General features: G+C 34.7%; 3 protein-coding genes across 4 annotated transcripts; all 3 read left to right on the top strand.

The window, feature by feature from the left end:
• The first annotated feature begins 230 nt into the window (after nucleotides 1-230).
• LOC122589528 (crossover junction endonuclease MUS81) lies at nucleotides 231-7,655 on the top strand. The gene is made up of 15 exons (XM_043761826.1): nucleotides 231-415; nucleotides 1,446-1,525; nucleotides 1,603-1,681; nucleotides 1,761-1,847; nucleotides 1,924-2,052; nucleotides 2,515-2,749; nucleotides 3,220-3,424; nucleotides 3,509-3,603; nucleotides 4,109-4,254; nucleotides 4,402-4,459; nucleotides 4,696-4,854; nucleotides 5,121-5,200; nucleotides 5,353-5,590; nucleotides 6,033-6,119; nucleotides 7,256-7,655. The coding sequence occupies exons 1-15, from the start codon at nucleotides 231-233 to the stop codon at nucleotides 7,358-7,360; spliced, it is 1,968 nt and encodes a 655-aa protein (XP_043617761.1). The 3' UTR covers nucleotides 7,361-7,655.
• Nucleotides 7,656-10,754: 3,099 nt separating this feature from the next.
• On the top strand, nucleotides 10,755-12,978 carry LOC122589154 (F-box/LRR-repeat/kelch-repeat protein At2g27520-like). 2 transcript variants are annotated; one of them, XM_043761400.1, is made up of 2 exons: nucleotides 10,755-10,859; nucleotides 11,476-12,978. In XM_043761400.1, exon 2 carries the CDS (start codon nucleotides 11,502-11,504, stop codon nucleotides 12,621-12,623), a length of 1,122 nt encoding a protein of 373 aa, XP_043617335.1. In that variant the 5' UTR covers nucleotides 10,755-10,859; nucleotides 11,476-11,501; the 3' UTR covers nucleotides 12,624-12,978. The 2 variants fall into 2 exon arrangements, with proteins under 2 accessions (XP_043617335.1, XP_043617336.1); XM_043761401.1 differs by having other exon boundaries at nucleotides 10,761-10,859; nucleotides 11,508-12,978.
• Nucleotides 12,979-22,113: 9,135 nt separating this feature from the next.
• Nucleotides 22,114-22,620, top strand: LOC122588089 (uncharacterized mitochondrial protein AtMg01250-like). Its single transcript, XM_043760231.1, has one exon. The coding sequence runs from the start codon at nucleotides 22,114-22,116 to the stop codon at nucleotides 22,618-22,620; it is 507 nt and encodes a 168-aa protein (XP_043616166.1).
• The last annotated feature ends 1,457 nt before the right edge of the window (nucleotides 22,621-24,077 follow it).

Genomic DNA, 24,077 nt, shown 5'->3' with positions numbered 1-24,077 from the left:
CACAGACTTTTCCTTCAATTCACAATTTCAAACACAAACTTTTAACTCAGACGCGGGAGTGTTTTGTGATTCTTCATCTTCTTCACAAATTAAATAAAAACAGTTGAAAATAAATTCATAACCCATCTGGGTAAATTCGGTTTCACTGTAACTATTCAAACCCAGATGGATAAAAAATTGCCATAGATCAAGAATCCCAATTTCAAAACCCTAAATCAATTTTTTAAAAAATGGATAGAATAGTGTGTCCTGAAAATGGGGAGCTAGTGGAATTCATGATGAATAAGCAAAAAGAAATGATGAATACGCCCAAAGGGATTTCTGATCAGAATGCCAAGATGATATCGAAAGCGATTTCAAATGTTTGCGGTTCCAAAGCCCCTATTAAAACTCTTAAAGATTTCTCCAATGTCAAGTAAATATTATTTACCTTTTTACAGTTTTGATATTTTTGTATGTATGTTTGTCTTGTGAATATAAAGTTAGGAGCTTTATTGTTTAAGTTGAAAGTGTTGGTTGTTTTCGGTTATATTTTTATAGGTGTAACGTATGTGGAGGTCACCTAAGTTATCAGGTAGGGAACTTTTTTGATTTAGGTTTTTCATTTGTTAAAACCCCTGTGTTGAAATTGATTTTTAGGCTATGCAAGTAAGAATTTTGTGGACTTTAACCAATTTTCGACTTAAAGACGAGCTTGTTATAGGATAAGTCTTGTGATTAAAAGAAATTTAAGGGCTTTTTCAATATTTGGTGTTTGTTAGGCGGAATTGGTACAATTGAAGCCTGATACTTACACTTAGTGGTGACAATAAATTGCTACCGTAATTGGAAAAGTTGAATATTTGGGTGGGTTACAGTCTATAGATATGTGTATTTTTACTTTTTAGAGTAGTATTTGTTAGTATTATTGTGCTAGAACTAGGAACAAGCGAGTACATACATATTTGATTAGATGATAATCATGCAATGATAGGGGACCACAATATGGAATCACCTTCACACTTAAGTACTTAACATTTGTAAATAAGTCACAGAAACTTGTCTAGGTCTCATGGTAAAACGACATTCATTTTCTACAAGCAATATTAGCCTTTTTTAATGTCCTCAATGAAGGAGTTTTTAAGATCTTATTAGTCACATTATTAAGTAGTTTCATGCCACTAATTTACTAGCTTGTCCTAATTACTGCTATTCTGGAAGTTAATCATAAATTTGCATTAAGCTATCACTAAGTAATCATAATGGATTTTGCGTTTTTTATTGTAAAAAACGGATTTGAGTTGCTTATTGTATATGATGACTATTTAATTGAAGAAGTTGTATCTTTGTCTCATCACTAAGGTCTTGGACTCCTGACTAGGAATTGCACATCTGAAATAGTTTTTGACAATTACAACCTTCTATTGTGTTTGTACTTATTGAAGCATTTCAATCTGTTGTATCAGAGGTGTTGGAAAGTGGATTTTGAAGCTCATGAAAGATTTCTTTATTGACACCGCTGAGAATGAGGAGACGATACCAAGGGGTGATTTTCTGTGGATTTGTAATTTCTTTAGTTACCTTGCCATCACTTTCTTCATTGTTTATAATCTGTATGTATAGTTGAAAAAAACAAGGGAAACAAGCCATATATGCCTCAAAAGAATTCCGTGGCTTATGCTTTATTGATCACTCTCTATAGGTAAACATTATATATACTTTTCCTCTTGTGTATCTTCGTTAACTACATCAGTCTTGAGGGGTAAATGTTTTGATATTAGAGAAATGGCTAATGGAAGCGAGTTTATGCGAAAACAAGAACTAATTGATGCTGCTGAAGCAAGTGGCCTGTCTCGGTCACCTATAATGTATGTAGTTACTATTATTAACTTTCGATTACCTAAATTATATGTGGTTTCTAGGTTTGTTATTTGATGCTTACAGGCCGGAAATAGGAAAGGGGAAAGCAGGCCAGTTTGGAGTCAGCTCAGGCAGGGATTGGTACAGTGGATGGAGTTGCATGAAAAAGCTGATAGACAAAGGGCTGGCCGTTAAATCTAGCTGCCCGGCAAAGTAATTTCATTTTTGGGTTTAATTTTAAGTTTACGAGAGGTCGCATTTACTTATAGTTGATTCGGGTTATGTATTAAACGGGTCAAAAGTCGGTCTTAGGTGCATTTTTGATGCACAAAACCTTCTAGATCAAAAGTTCTGTTACTGAATTTGACACGCTTTTAATAATAAAAAGTCAGGAATTTTGGACAAAAACGATCCGATTGAACCAACCTGTCTCTTAAAGTACCAAAAGCTAGCTGTTGTGACCTGAGTCACTCCTCACATGCTCATTTTTTTTTACCTTTACTGTCTACTGCTATCTTTATATTTTCCATTTGTATATAGAGAGAGCATGTTCAGATTGGGTAATTTGTGATTTTCTTTTCATATTGAACACCAGTTGGTGTTATAGCATCTCAGGGTCAAGGATAATAGTTTATAATGAACATTTTTCCATTACTTATGGAATGATACAATTAGGTACATGCTGACCGAGCAAGGAAAAGAAGCTGCCCGTGATTGTCTATCAAGATCTGGATTGGTTGATTCTACAGAGGCTCTTCATACAATCAATAAAACTTCAGATTCAAACCAAATCAAAATGAATGATTCAGTGTGCACTCAAGCCAAGTTGGTTAAAGATGGACCACCTCAGAAAGTTTCTTCAAAACGTCTGAAAAAATCAGTCGATATTCCTCCTGATACTCTTGATAAGGTATACTGTCTAGTGGAGGTTACAATATTGACCTGTTTATCTTTAAATGTGTTTATCCGAGTTGTATTACTATTATTTTATTATTACTTCTAATAAAAGGAGACAAGTCAAATGGGTTGAATGGTGCCAGGAAGCGTTGTGTTAATGCATAAACCTCCTAAATCATCTTACTGAAGATATATGCTATTAATACATAATTTAACATTACTAATCATATTTGACACCCTAACTAATAAAAGAAATTTATAATGGGGAAAAATTGCAAAAGGAGCTTTGGGCCAACCTTATCGCCACATGTTGACTTTTGACCCGTTACCCAACTTGCCCATTTTGCTATCTCTGTTGTCTAGTATTGCCAGTCCTCTTTTTATCCATCCCTGAAAGTAATAAATCCCTTTCTTTGATTGTTCTTTTTCATTCTCTATATTTGTAGTTCAACATTTGCATGCGCTGCTTTTTATTTTCTGCAGCTTGTGCGCATGGGATACTCCAAAGAACAAGTTATTCGTGCTTTTACAGAGGTTAAAAAATCATCACCAGATGAAGAAATTTCTTCACTTTGGCTATCTGTTTTATGTCGTCTTCGGGAGGTTGAAGTTTACAACTCACCTTTGGAGTCTCCGAATGTTCCAGAAGTCAGACATCATTCATCATCAACTTCTATGCATATAGATGGTACTAATACGCTTTTTTAAGAGTAAATAATTGGAACCCTTAATAGTTTGACTGTTTGACACTTATTCTTCCTTTAATATCCAGGAGACTCTCATCATTTTATACGTGAAAAAACGAGTTTGGCTTATGAACCGGGATCCGATATTCCAAGTACATCAATGAGACCTTGTTCGTTGAATGTGAGTGTTAAGCCCTTTTCACAGATATTGTTATTTTGTTTCATGAATTAATTTTATAAACCTTTCATTTTATTTTCTATGATGGCAACATACTTTTTAAGTTTTTCTTGTAACAAGGATGTGCTTTCATTTTTGTTTTTCTTCTCAAAGCAACATACCATCATAATTTCACTCATAATTTGAAATTGATGGAGTCACACCTGTTTCCCCTGCTTTGTGTCATGTATCATGATTAGTTTTCTTAGGTTCTATTCTATGTTACAATTGTAGTATCAGTGGATAGTGCCTTTAATATAAAGCAGGGACTGGTGTCACATCACCAGTTTCAAATATGAAAGTAAGTTGCTATTCTAAGAAAAAAAAGAAAGAAGTACAATATTGTTACAAGATAAATTAAAGGTACATTTCTATTTCCTGCATTTATTCTTTTGAATTTTTTGTCTAGAGATGTTTGTATATAGAAACCATAACATGGATCACGAATCTTTTGTTTATGATGTCAAAGGATCACAATGTGCGTAAGCGAGGTAGGAATGATCTTGAAGCTAAATCAAATGTTTTTTCAATGCCACCTTTGACATTTGGGGACCGGTTCGAGGATACATATGAAGTGGTTTTGATATTGGATGACCGAGAAAAATTCACCAAGGCGTGAGTACCTTCAACTGAGTTATCTTTGACGTTTAATAAAACTTAAACATAGTCTTATTATATATGCTGATCATGTATCCTATGTATCATGAAGATTTCTAACTTTATAACTGATCAAGTATTAATTCCATGCTTTGTAATTTTCAGGTCAAAGTCTAGAAAACTTCTTGAGCATGTTCAACTCCATTTTAAAATACCAATAGAGGTGAACCATATAACCCATTTTTTATTTAATCTAATCCTTTTGTTTTGATCCATTTGTCTGCATTCTTATATGGTAATTTAAAAAAAAATATTTTTTTGTACCTGTTAGATATAAAACATACCTAAAAGACCCAATCATATGTAAATAGGATTAACTTCAAATTGCCATCGCTAATTGTGAATGTCTCTGTCTTGCCTAATATAAGTTATCAGATTTTAATTTTTCAATTTTCATAGGTGCGGCGCTTACCTGTTGGAGATGGCATTTGGATAGCTCGTCATAAGCATCTTGGGAGTGAATATGTTCTTGATTTTATTGTTGAGAGGAAGAATGTTGATGATCTGAGATCTTCTATTAGGGATAACCGTTACCGAGAGCAGAAAGTGCGGATCCTGGTGAGGTTTTCTGATCACCTTGTTACATTTTTCCTAGAAGTGAGAATGTAGACCCATTTACTTTAAATTGGATCGATTTTGGTTCTTTTTCCAAATATCTAATGGTTAAAGCCCCGCCAGTTCATTGAAAAATATTTCTATGCATGTTTATATTATAAGTTTATGTTTTAACTTAGTGAGCTAGCATTAGTTTGTCTTATAACTTGATTCAACAGTAGTTGCTAGTTTCTAATGAAATGCTCTTTTGGTCCTTGTTTTTCATCAAGAGGTCTGGACTCAAAAGGCTGATATATCTAGTGGAAGGTGATCCAAATGCTTGTGAAAGTGCTGAAAGTATTAAAACAGCGTAAGTGTGTATCTCTGTTTTTGTGTACTTTTATCGAATGATTACCGTTTCTCCTCGTAAGCCGTTTAACTTTTAAGTAATCAAAATGGAACAATTTTGAATGTTTTCTTTTTTGTTGATTTTTGTATATCAATAACTCTATTTGTTTGTAGTTGTATGACGACCGAAATTCTGGAGGGATTTGATGTGCAGAGAACAAGTGGATTAGGAGATACACTGCGAAAATACGGCCATCTTACGCAATCAATAATTCAATACTACACATCTCTTGGCAATGAGGCTGAACGTCAAGATTTCTCAATCTGTCCTCCTTTTGATCAATTTATAGAGAGGTGCCAAGAGTTAGACAAGATGACGGTCAGTGATGTATTGGCTACCCAACTCATGCAGGTACGAGTCATTTATATTTTTGCAGAAGGATCTTTTATTTATTCGCTGTTCTCTAGAAGTAGTGGACTCCAGATTGACAGGTTGGGTAAAGGATTAACATGGGTCTGGGTTGAAACATATTACTTTTAGTACTGATGGAAACGGGTCAGGCTAGGTATGGTTGACCTGCATTTCTGCAAACCCTTTATGCATTTTTTTTATATTACTATGGTTTTAAGTTTTGATCATAAAAACATCAATAATCTAAATTGTTAAAGAAACTGATTTAGGAGGTTTTATGCATTAACATAGAATTGGACAAGGTTGACCTGTTCCCAGTTTAGCTTAAGTTTTTGGTTTGACCCATATCTGCTATAAAGGATAACCCAAATCAACTCATTCATAATTGAATTGCTTAAAATTGCCACCTCAGCTAGAAGGCTCATCTAAGTTTGCCTTACAGGTTCCGCAGGTGACTGAGGATGTTGCCATCGCTGTCCTGGATTTATACCCAACTGTTTTATCACTTGCTTCTGCCTACTCGCGTCTTGTGAGTTTTATTTATTCTGTGAACATATTCGCATCAGTGTATTTCATATTAAGTAGTGTCGTATAATATACGAGTAATTCTTGTTTTCATTGCTGAAGGATGGAATAAGGTAGAGGTGGCAAGATATAGGGGTCATATAATGGGTCAAAACCGGGTAATTATATAGTGCATGTCAATACAGATCAGATTTGGTCGGTTCACACTTCACAGACCATTTTTATCAAATTTTCTTATACGTACTTAATGTGTTACCTATGATTAGTAAGACTCTGTTACTGAAAAAACATTTATAGTTTAAAGAAAGGATGTAGTAGGTATTTTTACAATCGATAACTTTCAGTCAATTTTCTTAGCTCAACCCATTTGGCTTGTCTCCGTTTAGTCAAATTCTATAGATTTAACATATTTGATCCATTTGTGATCAGAAAAGAAAAATTAAACAAAAAACAGAAAGGCACATTTACCGGTAAGCTGGTCATAACTTATAAGTATTACCTCTAGGATCAGGGGATGGGTGTATGCTTGTTGAATCCTGTGTTATGTCACTATTTAAAAGAATGAATGAGTTTTGTAGTCGCAGTCACCTTGAGAACTAATTATTGTACTTGTTAAAATGCAAAAAGGACCATCATATTGACTTCTTTTTTTCTTCTTCACGAAATAACCATTGAAACAATATTATAAGTGGTCTGGTCTCCTACTGTCCTACAATCCAAGTTTTCTACACCATACATCCTGCTTAATAGAGGTGCCAAAAAGGAAGGGTTAGGTAATAGGTCAAAATGGGTTGTATTTTGCTGTGGATCAAACAAGCCGGAATGGATTGACCTGAAATACTGTCCAAAACAATAAACTTTTAAAACAATAATTGTGAAAGATGATTGAAAAGTTTATTATAAATATCAAAGAATATATCTATTCAATGAAATAATTTTGGAGGTTCTGTGCTTAAAAAGGACACTATGGGCGACTTTTGATTCGTTTCTTTTAGACTATATTTTCTTTCAAATTTTAAACTCTTGGTCTTTAGAGATGAAAGTTTATCCCGAACAAACTAATATATAATACTTCTTCTTGTGCCAATACATTGAGGTCTCTTGTGATTTTGACTTGATTTTCGCAAATTTGGTTTCAAGGATGGTGACAAATGTGCACAAGAGGAACTCCTTAAGAAGGAAAGCAACAATGCAATCAGTGGAGTCGCTAGCAGAAATATTTTTCAGTTCATTTGGGGTGATTAGTTAATTGTATGTAGCTGAAGCCTTCAAGCTCTCTAGCAATGTTTCTCTAGAATAGGTACCCAAACTCTTTATATTACAACGAGAGGGACTACTAGATGACAATATTAGTTATGGCTAAAGTACGTTCTTTAACATCACTCCAAGACTCTGTGAAGGCAACTTCCGCGTAATATGTGTTTTGGATAAGGAAAACCTTGTTATGTTGAAGCAGCTAAACCAACTCATAATCTGTAGTGTGTTGATAGATTCACATACAACAAACATACATGGAAAGCGCCTTGGCAATTCTTACAAATTTACGAGTATATGTTAAGTTCGAGCTTGGCTCGATGGCTTGATACAAGCCTTCATGATCCGTGTTTGAGCTTGGGAAACAAATAATTTAAGATGTGCCGAGTCCAACTCAAAATTCACAATTATATAGATTTTTTTTTTTCCTGATATTTTAAACTATGTTAGATACAAGGAAAAATTAAAATTCTGCAGCAAAATGATGTAAATTATACATAAAGCTAGAATATGACTGATTAATGGAATCGACGTCTTACTTATACTGTCATACATTGAATCGCTCTCAGGATGGTAATATTAATAAAAATATGATTTTATACAATCCATTTATTGGAGCGTTTTATTGTTACTATATATATATATACACACACAAGCCTAATACATGCAGGGCTCGCCCTTTTTTTAACTCAAAATTCCCCTTGGGCCATGTTTCATGGCGTTCCGAGGCTTATTCGGGCGGTGCCAAAGCTGAGTTCGACTCACTCTGAATAGCCTAAGTACTTGTATCCAGTGTACCTCTATGGACTTGGTGACATATAAGTAACACCAAATACCAACTTTCACGGGGTATGGAACTCTATAACGTCTTTGATGGTGTTTGGAGAGGTGAGATGTGGTTAACCTTACCCCTACCAGACTACCAAAGGTAAATCTTGCTTTCAGGAAAAGGCCCCAACCTACAGGAAGTAAGGATCGGCACAGTGTTAACCTTTGACTCCAAAGACAAAGAGTTTTCCCATTTGATCCAACATGACAACATTAGCCTTCTTTTACAGTATTTGGTAATATATATGTTTTAGTTTAATATATACAGTATCTTATTTTTAACGAGTAACTAGGATGGAAACATTTGGTTATGTTTTTTTTTTTTATATTTAATTTCTAATATAACATGTTATTTCCATTTTCCAGCTTATCAACATGGTGTTACTAATTAATTCCACATATATTGCTCTATCTTGTTGATGGATGTCTGGAAGCAAATGGGTTATCCGTTGAGCGATGGCCCTTCAACTTGGCACCATCGGATCACCAAGGCTAACTTTCGTCCCTGCCAGACATGTGGGTCTTGCAATCAAACTATTAAATATTGGATCATAAGATTAATCTTAACCAAGCTGAATTCATATTGCAATATTAGATACAAATTGGCTGGAATTGTGCCAAGGACAGTCTATTTTCAATGAGCCCGTCAAAACCAATTTTCTAATCGTTTTAGTTGGCTTAATAGTAAGAGAAGCACTTGGTGACCTTAAAGTTCCAAATTCGATCTCCGCTTCACACAAAATAAACAATTCCTGTAAGGTGCGCGTTACATGTGAAGTAATAAAGACGTGAGTTTGATCCTTTAGGATGCCCAAATCATATGGAATTAAGACGAAGGTATTGTACTGGCATCATATGGCTCATACAGATGAGTCGATAGATGTTTAATTGTAATACCGGGACGAAAGTTTCCGGATTACTTTTTTAAGAAAAGATTGATATCAATGATGACAAACTATACACTAATGTAAGGCCTCTCATTATAAGGAGGAGAGTTCTCGGGAGTCCTGACTGCCATGTCAGCAAGACTCCCCTCAGGACTCCCCAGGACTCTCTCTGCCTATAAAATAAGGTCCTTCAGGACTTCTTCGCAACATCATCAATTCTTTTATATTTTTTTAATTAACAAAACATCATTCAAATATAATAAAAAAAAACACATTTTATTATTAAACAAACAAATTACATTACTTAAAAATAAAAGATAACACAAAATTAAAAAAACATAGTACTTGATAAAAAAAAATATGAAATACATAATCATTAAAATTACTCTTCATATTAATCATCTTTAATTAACATTTTCCCTAAGCCACGGTAAGCGCGTTCATCTCCCCACCACTTATCGTGTTGCGGGTATTTGACTCCCGAAGCGTCGTTGCATAGAGCAACTCATCAGAATGAATCTGTGCATTCAACCTCGTTTGAATGGCCTAAAACTGCTTACATTCATTGTAAATTTTATTGAAGTGACCTAGTAGTTGAGATACAGTCCGTGGACTTTCAGTGGTGCGCATGTTGAAGCTTTTAGTTATGTTGGTCCAAGCAGTTTTTTGGGTTGTTGGGTTAACCATTTCACAATCTTGTATCCAACACCTGCATAACAAAAGATCTTCGGATGTAGTCCACACTTGTCTTGCCATTTTGAAATTGAATGGTTTGAGTAGGATAAAAATGAGTTTGAAATTGAATGGTTTGAAGAAATGAGTTGAAATAATTTTTTGTTGTTGATTGATTGTTGTAAAATAATAGGGTTTAAATAGATAAAATTTTAAAAGTAACCGTTAGGCATAAAACAAAAAAATCCTCTTCGCTGACCCACTTTTCTGCGTCCCTCCTAGTCCTCACGAGGACTCTTGCTTGAAGACGACCATTTCGGACGTTCGGTGACAATGGTGTCCTACGTCCCATTGTGTGAAGACACTCACAAGGACGGATTATAAGGACCGGCCTAACAAGAATTTGGCTAGATATAGCCTTTGACGACTATAAATGAAACGCAATAAAATGTTGTATAAAATATATCCCTTAAGGTCTTGACAATGAGAATTTATCTAAAAATAATCTTTAAAGATAATTTTGAACTGTCATATACTGACTCATAGAAGACAATCAAATAAGAACAGTCTTAAAATAAGAACCGGTGAGAACACTTAAAAACTACATTTTGATGCATTAAAAGTCCATAAACTAACATAGTGTATAACTAATTATCATTATTTAAGTGTTTAACAACACATTGGCTTGTCAAAATTGAGAAAATCATGTTTTTGTTTTGTGCATCCATCTTGGATGCATATTAATCAAAATGATGCATCTAACAAAAAACGTGATTTTTTTGATTTTGACGTATCAACGTGTTGTTAAACACTTAGATAATGATAATTAGTTATACACTATGTTACTTTTATGGAGTTTTAATGCATCAAAATGATGTTTTTAAGTGTTGTCATCGTTCTTATTTTAAAAGTGTTCTCACTGCACTGTTACCGACTCATATACAATTTTTTGGCCCATTTTCTTAACCCATATTTTGTTTCAGAAACAAATAGTCGAACAATAATTGAAGTAAACAGTAGAATCAAAGATATTAGTATCCTGAAAAAGAGAAACTAATTTGATCGTCAGATCTGTGCAGCAGTGTTCAATTGTATTTTGTAAGGTAATGCTTATTATATTACTTTTATTTTTATTTATATTATTACAATGATCAGACTCTTCTGTTATTTACTACTACTACTACTACTATTTAGAATCTTTTTAATAATTTTTAATTCTTATGTTCACATTGATCTGTTGATAGATTAACTAAATTCATCTTACAATTTAGACTTCCGATGTTTAGGGGGTGTTTGGCTTTAGCTTATTTGATTATCTGATAGAATAGACCCCGCTTATTTTTGGTTTTATGATACTGTATTATTTTGCAATTAACAAGTCACTAAATCTAAAATTAATAATCCACGAAAACAGGGCTTAAGCCAAATGCAAATAAGCCAAGCCAAACACCATGGATAGCAGTTTATTTGGGCGCTATAGCTGAAAACCCTTTGGGGACAAGTTTTTCATAAACCGTTTATGTGACCTAGCTTATAAATGTAAAATGTAACACCCAATGCCGTCTACTATGGGTTTTGTGTCCCAATACCTCGGTGTACAAGGGGGGTTGAGATCTAGACAGCCTTACCTCTACCTAGGACGTAGAGAGGCTGCTTCCGGGTTCTATCTAAATGACAGAATCAAACAGCTATAAATTATTTTATTTTTTTTCTTTGCAGTTGTAACACAACGTATTTGTTGGATTATGAAGGACAATTACTTTCAACTACTACCAGTAGAAATTCTTGATAATATACTTGTTCGACTGCCAACAGAAGCCTTATTTCGGTTTAAGTGTGTATCAAAGCATTGGAACCGTTTGATTTTAAATCCTCAAATTATGAAGTCGAGATCCCGTCGAATGATCCTTCTTCCTGTTCAGCCGTTTTATGCCATGAACAATGCATGCGGAGCGCATGGACCCTACTGTCACTGCAATGCCGGATCAACGATCATGCTTCGTTCGCCTCCAGGAATCCCGGAAGGGACGAAGGTAACCATTGTTGGAACCATTAATGGGGTTGTCCTCTTGCTTATACATCGTTCTCAGGGTCATAATATGATGTTATACAATCCATTTACTGGAGCGTTTAAGATACTTTCTGATCCGCCTTTGGAAAATCACTACTCTGGTAGCTATGTTTATGGTTTCGGGTATGATACATTAACCCCACATGATGTCAAGATTGTTAGACTAAGAGCTTACATGGATGATACTAACAGTCGCTCCAGGCCGTGTGACATCTTGAGCCTCAAAAACGGGTCGTGGAGCACACCGTTGAAGTTGAGTGGAGACTATGTGTTTTTTGAATATTCTGGTGTTTTTGTAAACGGATTTTTGTTCTGGATTGCAAGTGACTCAGAACACAGGGTGTTAGTGGTGGCTCTTGATCTTAAAGGGATGGTATTTTCGGAGATACAACTTCCACCTAATCGTCTTTTCTCACGGTTTCCTTTGGGTAAAATAAACGGAAATCTTTGCATGATTTGCTACGAACGTAACAGTGTTGGATATTATGAGGTATGGGCATTGAATGAAGAAGATGGAGGTACAAAATCTTGGTCTTTTGTGAATTTGTCAACATCAATTTTGAGAGGCAGACACCACAATGACGTGTCGCTAATGTGTTTTTTGGATGAGGGAAAACTAATTCAGTTGAGGCGGAACAACCGACGACTCGTAATCTACAACTTATTGAACGATACACAGAAAATATACTTATACTCTGTGGATTTAACAAGTCTTGCCCAAGTACGGAGTCCACTAGCTGTCGAATATGTGGAGAGTTTGATGTCGCCATCTGATTTGTGTTCTGGTTTTGTATGATCCTATTTTAAGTTAGTGTTAATAGAACTTAAATATTGCTTTGACGATGTATTGGGAGGCGAGACTTAGACAGTGTTACGCCTACCTGAGGTAGAGGTTGCTTCCAGAAAAAGATGTGTCCCTTCCTGCAAGAAGTAAGGATCCAACTGTACACTGTATGTTGATCTTTATTTCCAGAGACAATGGCTTTCCCACTTGAAGGCCTGTCAAGTGTTTGGCAATATGTTTTAGTTTAATTTACAGTATCTTGTTTTTAATAACTAGAATAGAAATATATGGTTATGATAATTTTGTTTTCTGTGTAATATAACATGTTATTTCCAGCATATTTATCAGATGGTGTTACTATTCTATACATGTGTTGCTCTATTTGACATTGCTAACATGCCCATCTTGATTCTTGTTCATGGACGTCTGGAAGCAAATGGGTTATCCGTCGAGTGTCAGCCCTTTAACTTGGCACCATCTGATCACTAACTCACTAAGGCCAACTTTTGTAGGCGGGTATTGCAGTGAAGCTCTTAAATTGCTTTAAGATTATGTTTAATCTCAGGTAAGTATTCTGAGATATAAAATTGGGCTGAATTGTGACGAAGAAGTGTGCATACTGTCTATTTTCAATTAGCCCAACGTCCTAATGTGTTCAAAGACTCAAAGTTAAAAGACCGATTGTCTTGCAAACTCTATGGAAAGGCCATCTTAATTCTAAAACACATTATTAGACCAACTCAAATAGCCAATCCTTATAATTAAATTCCGTTTAGGACTTTTAAGGTCTGCATTCTTGGAACATGAATAGAATAGTCCGTTTAATCCTCAAAGATCACATCATATGTGATACATTATTATACAATATAATCGCTGGAGCGTTGTTGATCCGCCATTCAGCTCATATGTTACTTTGCATATATACGGGTATGGTAGGTAACTAGGTATGGTACGACCCAGGCAATTTAAAGGTCCTTTAGATTGGATGCAAGCACTAGTTCTGGCTTTCGTAGTGTTTTTAATTTTTATGGGTAATAAATGGATATGGTCGTAGCAAATCACGGTCGAAAATACTTTTGTTAGCATCATTTCAAAGAGACAATTGTTTATGTTGTAGAAGCCAAACTAGCTCATAAGAATTGATTGGTTTGTTCAGGATGAGCTCAATACCAAACCCGTACCAAAGCTGAAAATACCAAAACCGAATCGGTACATGTTCGGTACGGTTTTTCGGTACTCAAACCGAACTTTCCAAATATCAAATACAAAATCTTTATCTTTACGGTTTTTCGGTACAGTTATTAGTACAATATCGGTTCGGTTTTGATTTTTCGAGATTTTTCCTCATGTCTAGTAGTTTGGGGTATCTATCGATAATACATTATAAAGAGTTTATAACTTTTTTATATATAGAATTTCTTGAAAATAGTAATATATCACAACCTTGAGGAGTTGAGGGTTATATACTTATATATATACCTTAATAAGAAGAATTTTGCTAAATATAGTCGTTAAACAATAATTAGTGCACGTTATCTACTTTTTTTTTTAACAGCAAATCCTATATCTAATCAATAAATAAAAAACTGCAAAATGGGCCTAGAAATGTGATGACGCAAAATGGAATTTGGGCCCATTTTCTAAACCCATGTTTGTTTCAGATACAATCATGCATGATTACAACTTTACAAGTAGTTAGGCATAGATTGGTGGCGTCCTGAAAAAGAGAGTAATATTTGATCACGTGTTCACATCTGTGCAGTTGGTATTTTGTAAGGTAATGCGTATTATTACATTTATTAATTTTCTAAACCCATGTTTGTTTCAACCACCACCTCCTTCTCCGGCGAGACAATCACCACCAGCCACCATCATCTCCGACCACCTCAACCACAACGTCAGCGTCGGCAGCAAGGGCTTTGCCCGTACTGTAGCAAACCGTCACCATCCCTTAGATCCCGCCCATCAAATCCATACAATTCCCATATGTGTCCCTTGACGGTCAGCTTATAATGGATAAGGGACATTGGCCCGTATCGTATCCACCCGAAAATGAACCTGTTTCTCGCCGGAAAGTCGTCGGAGATGTCGCCGGAGGTGGTGGCGGTGGTTGTTCGCCGGAGAAGGAAGAAATAGGAGATGTGGCGGTCGCCGGAGAAGAAGATGGTCGGAGAAGAGGAAAAAAGTTATACTTTTTGTACTTTTTTTCATGTGTAGTACAAATAATCCACCCATATATTGAGTCCATTGATTTTCTTCCATTTCCTCAAATTCCAACCACCTCCTACCACCACCACCATCATCCCCGGCCACCACCATGATTTTCCGGCGACGACAACCACCGCAACCACACATGTGTAAGTTTACATGTGTAAGATTTACAACTTACACGTGTGCAAGTTAACTTACACATATGTAAGTTATATGCGTGCTCCTATATATATATATATATATATGGTAAAGTTGTTTTGAGAACTTTTTTTTTGCGAGAACTTTTCAAATTAAGCCCAACCGATGATTGTTCTTTAAATGAAAACTGTTTTTTAATTGTTTTCTGAATAACTTATGTGTAATTTTGAAGTTTATAATTTTGTAGAGCATGGATTATCATCCGTTATACAATTATGTGGAGATTTTGATTCTTGATCACATGTGCACGAATATTGCTATGATCACATGTATGCAAGTCGATCACATGTAATCATAGCAATTTTCATGCACGTAATTCGCTCGCTAAACAATGGTCATGATTAATTTAAATATAAAAATACAAAACGATTGATCAGTTTTAACTCATAGACATTGATCTTTACTTGAGAAATCGTGTGACAAAAATAGCCAACGCACTTGCCTATATGGTCATCTACGTTAAGGACTTTACCTAAATCACCAAATAATGGAAACAATTATTCTCCATTTTCACTATTTACTTGACTTCTCATGAGAGCGTCGTAAGCTAAAATTTCTGTTTGCCATTAGAGGTTGCTCTTTTAATAACAAACTTCAATTAAAGACTAATTAGTATTAACAAAACCAAGTATTGCGGTCACCAGTATTCCCCGATTTTGCTAACTAATCATTAAGAACGGCTCAAGAAGATTAGTAGGAAACATGAGGTAGTTTCCTTTTTTCATCAACATATTCAAATAACTTATTAATGACAAAAGATCCCATTAAACTAATCACGGTCAATGGTAATATATGGATTAGCGGTCACTAATTCCATGGTGGTTAATCATATAAGCAACCACCCACCAATGAATTTATTTACATCCAATCGGTCAATTGAAATAAAACTAAACACACCATATTAACTAGCTAAAGTTTCTGCCGTTTCATAAAATAAAAAAATAAAATAAAATAACAAACAAAGACTTAACTAGCTAAAGTTTGACCCAAAAAATCAATAATCGCCAAATTAAAATTAACTAACAATCAACCATCAAATAAAAATGTCATTATTAAATGAGCTTCATACTGATGCCTACTACATAACTATAATCATGATAGTCAGATACTCACAAATCATCATATTAAATAACATAATCATTCAATTGACAATTTAAGATGGGTATGAAAAGAGTTAAGTTACAACCCAATTTTTATAAAAATGGTGGATGAAGGTGGAATCTTCTTCTTCAATCTACACAAATCCTTAACTCCAAATCTCTAACTCAACAGATTAAATCTTGAAAGATGAAAAAGTTGGGTTTTGAGGTTTTGTTTTGATGATGAAGATGATAAGGTGCATTGATGGATAGGATTGAAATGGATTTTTGATAGAGATGATGAGTGTGTGATGATATGATATCAAAAAATAAAAATAATAATAAAAAAAAAATTCTATCGTGGTCTTCTCCCGCATTGTATTCTCGAGTTTTTATTAAAATAAAAGAAAGGAGAAGATTGGATAGAGAAAGAAAGGATAGATAATTACATAAAAAAGACATTCTCGAGTTGAAAGAAAAGAAAAAAAAGTTGGTAGTTTAATATTGAGTTAGAAGGGAAGGAAAAGAAAGGATAAAAAGATACAATTTTACATTTATAGCCTTGTAATAATTAAAACCTTTATATAAGTTTGAGGGGTATAATAATAATTTCACCACTTTTCCTTCCAAATCTTGCTTCTTTTGGCAAGAAAGTTTTGGGATCAAAATATCATATTTTTTTCTTTCTTTCCCTTCCCTTTTTTTTAAAACAAAAACTCAAGAATACAAAAACTAAGGGGGCGTTTGGTTATAGAAAACACCCCTTGTTTTCCATTTTTGTTTTCCAAGAAAACATGAAAAACTGAAAACGCGTTCTAATCATAGATTTTTAAGAATTTTTTCTAAGAAAACAAAAAACAAGGTTTTCTATTTTTCCATAGAAAACTTGAAAACACCTTTTTCTTGTTTCCTATTTTCCATTTTCATTTTCCAATTCATTCCACCCCCTCCCCACAACTCTAACATGTTTTCTAGTTTTCTAATTAGAACACATTTTTAAAATTTTTATTTGTTTTCTAGAAAACAAAAACCCCTTTTACTTTTTAAAAAATTAAAAATAAAGAACTAGAAAACATTTTCAACAACCAAACGCGTCCTTACCAAGAATTAGAAATGCAATACTCCTCGTGGTTTTTGTGTGCTTGCGTGTCATCTTCAGCGAAAACAAAATATGTTATCCTCCTTTGACTTCGGTCAATCTGAAAACAACAACAAAAATTCATGTTGGGCTTGGCTTGTTCACGATCCAAATCAGAAAGGAAAATAAACACATGAGAGGATGTTGGGCTGGGCTTGTTGCTAACGGCTGGAATCTGGAAATTTTAGGCTCAAGCAGAATACATACATACAATAAAGAATATAACGTGTTGGTTTGGTGTTGTGTGTGGGTTTCGGTTGGATCAAATAAAATTGGGCTCCACACTATGTTGTCTGCTGCAACCTCGAGTTATCGTGACTTGAACCGCATCACTTGATTGTGAAATTTAAGCCATTTTTTCCGTTTAAGCTCCAAAATTGTCATGATCACTTAAAGTACCTACCAAAAGTTGATACAAATACTATTTCAACACAAATAATGACTTAAAATCCAGACAATTGAAGGATATTAACCATCAAAATTATAATGCAAATATGTATATTTTGGCTAACATCAAACTATTTTTTGGATAGTAGCTAGTGCGCATAATCAGATTTAGTATAAAAAGATATCAGTAACGAATATCTTAATTAATTAATTTTACCCTCAAATAAAAGAAATCATCATGTTTTGGCTATTTGAGAAAATTGAAATCAGTACACTTTTGGGTGGCATGGTGGGACAAAAAGATCTAATCATCAGCTTTTTTTCCTTTTTTTTTTTTTTTTTTTTTATATTTTAGTCGGCTTATATTTTGATAAATTTAATGAATTCAGACGACGACTCTTGATGATCATCATCTTACTGTTCTTGTCTCAGCAAAGCTTTCAACATCCTTTTCTTTTCAATCACAAACGTGTTTCATTTTTCTCCACTAATCTAATGTGCGCATCCTATCTTTTAAGAACGAAACGAGCATGGTTACCCACGTAATACGGCGACAGTAGTATGGAAGACAGTCTTCTTTATTAGGGATTTTGAGTAGTTACATAAAGATAAAAAAACAAAAAAGTCTAAGGACAAATAAGGTATTTCAAAAACAGAAATATTTAATATGGGGGAGGCCGGAGGGGGAATTTGTTTTATTGGGGAGTAAAGATATGAGGTGATATATGTTTTATATCTTTTTTGCATGGGGTGGAATTAGAATTTAATGTTAGCTTGAGGAGGTCGATTGAAAATTCAGGGAGACTAGTTGCGAAACAAGTTTTTTGTTAATTTATTTATATATAAAATAAGTGTCCTAATACCCGTACGATATACAATAATTATATAGATTGTATCATAAAGAAATTCGAATATGCCTCATACATGATTTGTGAGTATGAAATAAATTATAGTTAAAGTAAACTGATGATCGAAACTAAGTTATAATAAACAGTCATGATAAATATAATATATGTTTAGTTAAAGTTTTAAATTTATCTTAAATTTTTAAAATCACAACAAAATCGGAATTTCTAAGCATAGCGGATGACGACAAATAGTCTTGTGATCATTTCGGATCGTAAACTCAATTTTTTGAAGTCTTCATGTTATCAACTTATTACAAGTAATATATAAGTAATAGAAGTTGACGAATTGAAAAAGAAACAAAGACAACTTTATTAATGATAAAACGATCAATCAAATAAGGTTATAATATATTTTGTATTTATAAGCTAAGAGTTAAAATTTAATTATAAGTCTAATAAACAAATTGAATTTATATACAATTAAAAAAGCTAATTTAATAAAATTGATAAATTAAAAGAACACAAGTCGATCAAGGAGTCGTTTCAAGAACATATCAATCCTGATTTAAATTATTACCCGTATGATGTACGAAATATATATCACTAGGAAATTTCCGGCCACGCGTTGCGGGGCATCATTTGTCGTGTTGAAATAATTGTGTTATTTAGTGTAGTTGCGTTGAATTGACAAACATTCTTTTATGGATAGGTTTGTGTAAAATTTTATCATATCAAATATATATTTATTTAAGGGTAAAACCAAAATAGTTTCCGTCTGTGTGTTGCGCGATTTCAATCAGTTCGATTACTTTTTGTTATTGATGATTTATATATGATAAAAACTTTGACATATAAAACATATACTTATTCAAAAACAATACCACAAAAAAATAATAAAAGTTTTTAGTATATTGTTTGAAAACCTGGAAACGATATATTTTGTTATTTATAATGTTTTGCTATATATGTTTGTTAAAAGTTTTAACATATGAAATAGATATTTATTCAAAGGCAATACCACAAAAAAATAATTTTCCTATGCAATTTGAAAACCCAAAAGGAAGAAAATGTGTAAGAAACCAAAAAGTTACCCGTAACTTTAAACCCGAAAGGAATCCAATGTGGTAAAATCTGAAATATTGTTACAAAAAAAGGTTAAACGTTTTATTTGAAAACTCGGAAGGTAAAACATCTAGAAAAAACCTATAAGTAACTCGTATTTAAAAACCAAAACGGGATGCAATTTGACAAATCCGAAAAATGGTGCGGGTTGGACGAATAGTAACTCGCCACGCAGAACAAGTTACTATTCACAACCATTTCATTTATTATAGTATGAATCTAAATGATAAGGAGGTTGAGAACACCAAATCGACAAATGACATTAATTTTAGTTTTACTTCAAAAACTAGAACCAATGGTACGAAAGGCAGAAGGAATAAGACTAAGGATGGACGAAATTTGGATTTTGGCAGCAATATTGGTAGTAATTCCTCGAGACCAAAAAAAAGACTTAGGGACGACAACGTATTGTTCACGGATGATTTTGGGGAAACAGAGAAAACGACAGATATGGGGAATGAAGCTAATGAATCCAGTTCTGTACTTCAGGAGAAGGATAATGTTTCTGACCCTGGTCTTAATCCGAGCATAGGGAATGTTATTAACGAGGTTTCATCTCACCCTATCAACAACCCGACCTCTGATGTGGATGACGAAATGGGAATAGAAGCCCAGGAAACTATTTTAGCGGGTAAAGATATGCGTGTAAATCTGGAAGGTCATGTTGATAAAATCATCCAGGCTATTCAAGAAGAAGGTATTAATGTTATTCCCAAATGATTTGTTTATTTTCAAACATTAGAGGAATTAGAGGGGATGGTAAAAGGGAATGGTTAAAAAAGATAAAAATCCAAGAAGGTGTGTCATTTTTAGCTATGCAAGAAATTCAAAGTGGGGATATCATTGATGCGGACATTAGAGGTTTTTGTGGGTCGTCAAGAATGGAATATGAGGTTGTGGAGCCCTGTGGTCGCTCTGGAGGCCTAGTGAGTATATGGGATCCGGGTATTTTCAAAAAAATCGATTCTACTAAAAATAATATTTTTTTGTTAGTTAAAGGTATAACGAATGGGATGGAAGGTTTTGTTTACCTGGTAAATGTATATGCACCTCAAAATACAAAAGAAAAAAGGGACTTATGGGATTCGATTGCAACACTTAAGATTGCTTCATCGGGTTTTTGGATTGTTATGGGTGATTTCAACACGGTTAGAAGTGCGGATGAGAGACTTGGTTCTAAATTCAAGCCTAGGTGCGCTAGAGATTTTAATCAATTCATAGCAGCAGCCGACCTTCATGAATTCGATATGAAAGGAGGTAAGTTCACTTACTTGATGAGTAATGACAGAGGTAACAAGCTTAGCAAGATTGATCGGTTTTTAGTTAGTAGAGAGGTCATAGACAAATGGCCCGGGGCATGTTTACGGGTACTCCCCAGGGGTTTATCTGACCATAATCCTCTGTTGTTGTCATTGATCGACGTCAATTTTGGACCCAAACCATTTCGTTTGTTTCACTCTTGGATGGAAAGGAATGTTTTTGATGTTGTTGTTAACAATGCTCTCGATTCTTATGTTGGGGATGGGCCTCCTGACTCGCAACTCATCATGAAACTAAAATGGGTTCATGATAAAATAAAAGAATGGAGAAGTGATATTGTGAAAGCTGAAGGAGAGGAATCTGAACTTTGTAGAATAGAATTAATGGAAATTGAAAAAAGAATGGAAGATGAGAAATTATCCGAAGAAGAAAACTGGACTATGATTGAATGTAAGAAAAAGATCACAGAATTGGATAGATTACGAACGATGGACATCAAACAGAAATCAAGATGTAGATGGGCTGTTGAAGGGGATGAAAATAAAAAAAAATTTCATGGTTTGGTCAATAACAGAACAAAGAGTAATGGTATCCCTGGTCTTATTATTGACAAAGATTGGGTGTCCAAACCTTCCCTGATTAAAAAGGAAGTTCTTCGGTTTTTTAAAAATAAGTTTAAAGAAGAATGGGCCTCTAGGCCCGTACCTGATTTTCAGATGGGTTCCAAACTTAATGAAGATGAAGCAGAATTATTGGTTGCTAGTTTCTCAGTTGACAAAATTAAAGAGGCTGTTTTCTTATGCGGTGATGATAAAGCACCCGGACCGGACGGATTTTCGTTTAAATTTTTCAAGAGATTTTGGGACAAACTGGCTGATGACTTCATGTCCATTTTCAATGCCTTCCATCAAAACGGGTCTTTTAGTTTTGGTTGTAACTCGGCTTTTATAACGCTTATCCCTAAGACCGTCGACCCTTGTGACCTTAATGACTACCGTCCTATTACGTTGGTTGGAGTTATTAGTAAGGTGATTTCTAAAGTACTTAGTGTGCGATTGAAGAAGGTGATGGGTTTGTTGGTTTCCAACTCTCAAATTGCTTTTCTTAGTGACCGTCTGATTTTGGATGGACCTTTGATTTTAAACGAATTGGTTTCTTGGATCAACAAAAGAAAAAAACAAGCTTTCCTCCTTAAAGTTGATTTCAATAAGGCATATGACAATGTTAATTGGAAGTTTCTAATGGCGATTATGCATTAAATGGGCTTTCCGTCTAAATGGTGTTCGTGGATATATGGGATTTTGTCATCGGCTAGAGCGGCTGTGCTTATTAATGGAGCTCCAACGTTTGAATTCAAATGCGGTAAAGGAATGCGACAAGGTGATCCTATTTCTCCCTTCTTATTTTTACTCGCTATGGAAGGTTTTTCGTGTTTGGTTAACAACGCGACTTCCTCTAGCTCACTCTCGGGTTTGAGGCTGCCTAATGAGGGACCGATTATATCTCACTTATTATACGCCGATGATTGCTCTTTTGTGGGGGCATGGTCGATGGGACACATCTATAAGGTCGAGAGAATTCTTAGAGTTTTTTATTTATGTTCTGGACTAAAAATCAATCTAGGAAAATCCAATCTCTTTGGGATCGGAGTAGACAACAATGAAGTTAAAATGGCTGCAAAATTGTTCAAATGTAAAGAAGGGACTCTACCATTTAAATATCTTGGTCTACGAATTGGTGGAAATATGAATCGTGTTTCCAGTTGAGACTTTATGTTTGATATCTTCGAATATCGACTTGCTAGATGGAAGGCTAAGACTCTATCGATTGGGGGACGAGTCACGCTCATTAAGGCGGTGCTTGAAAACTTACCGACTTACTATTTTTCTTTGTATGTGGTTCCGAAAATGGTATTGGATGGGCTTGAAGCGATTATTAGAAGATTTTTATGGGGTGGCTCGCAAGATGTTAAGAAGATTCATTGGGTGGGATCGTGTCGCCTCACCAGTTAAAGACGGAGGTTTGGGATTATGCAAATTGAAAGATTCGAATATTGCGTTACTTTCCAAGTGGCTGTGGAGATACAAACATGAAGGAAAGGCACTTTGGAGAAGGGTGATAGACTCAATTCATGGGAAAGGTAGAGGGTGGAAATCGGTCCTTGTAAATAACTCTTTTACAAGTGTATGGAAATCCATCATTAGAACAATTGACAGAGTTAAGGTAGGAAGCAATGAACTAAATGGTATGTTCAAAGGTAAATGCGGAAAAGCGGATCAGATTCGTTTCTGGCTCGACCCATGGGCTGCTGACTTATGCTTGAAAAATTTGTTTCCATTGATTTTTAGTTTCGAGAACGATAAGAAATGCTTGGTTCGAGATCGATTTTGCCAGGAGACAAAGCGGTTCATGGGAGATACAAGATGGTATTCAACTTTGGTTTCTGCTGAGTTTATTGAGGAATGGATTGCTTTCCGTTCTCTGGTGGACAACCTAAGAATTAATGATGAAGAAGATAGCTGGACATGGATGGGGGGTCAACAAAAAGGTTTCTCAGTCAGAAGTGTCAAAGAGTTTCTTCACAACGACAATGACTACGGTGGCAGGTATGTTTTCAAATGGGCTAAAGGGGTCACAAAAAAATGTAACATATTTGTTTGGAGGGCTGCTATGGATCGTGTTCCCACGTATAAGGCACTTCAGGCACGTAGTTGTAATTTTGGAACGACCTCTTGTGGACTTTGTGAGGCCTATGATGAAACCATTGATCATTTGATTTGCTCTTGCACTCATTCGTTGGCTGTATGGAATCAGGTCGCGACATGGTGTAAGTTGGACTCAATTTCTTTCTCTTCTGTTCGTGAGGCAATCGAATTGTACAAGAAGGTTGACATGGGGAAAAAGAAAAGACAGATTTTCAAGAGTATTATTTTTGTTACAAGTTGGTGCCTTTGGAAAGCAAGAAACGAAAAGGTCTTCGAAAAGATTAGTTTTTGTAGTGAGAAGGTGTTCGTAGACATTAAAACGATAGGATTCTTGTAGTATAAAGGTAGATTAAAAAAAGGGCCTATTTCTTGGGAGGATTGGTCCGGCTTTAATGTAAACTAATCCTCACTTTTTGTATTATTGGACTGCTCCGTAATTGCCGAGTAATATTGTTGTGAATGACATATAATTTTCAAAAAAAATAAATTCTAACTCTAAATACATGAATTTGCCGCTC

Source organism: Erigeron canadensis, chromosome 2 (genome assembly GCF_010389155.1).
Source record: "Erigeron canadensis isolate Cc75 chromosome 2, C_canadensis_v1, whole genome shotgun sequence".
In the NCBI taxonomy this organism is placed as follows: Eukaryota; Viridiplantae; Streptophyta; class Magnoliopsida; order Asterales; family Asteraceae; genus Erigeron; species Erigeron canadensis.
Note: the sequence above shows the minus strand (reverse complement) of the source record. Positions and strands in the feature narration are given on the sequence as shown.

Coding starts and splice junctions, on each gene's coding strand:
- LOC122589154 (XM_043761400.1), top strand. CDS start 11,502: ATGAAGGACAATTACTTTCAACTACTACCAGTAGAAATTCTTGATAAT.
- LOC122588089 (XM_043760231.1), top strand. CDS start 22,114: ATGGGCTTTCCGTCTAAATGGTGTTCGTGGATATATGGGATTTTGTCA.
- LOC122589528 (XM_043761826.1), top strand. CDS start 231: ATGGATAGAATAGTGTGTCCTGAAAATGGGGAGCTAGTGGAATTCATG. Junction 2,053..2,514: donor AAATCTAGCTGCCCGGCAAA/GTAATTTCATTT, acceptor TGATACAATTAG/GTACATGCTGACCGAGCAAG. Junction 5,591..6,032: donor TGGCTACCCAACTCATGCAG/GTACGAGTCATT, acceptor TTTGCCTTACAG/GTTCCGCAGGTGACTGAGGA.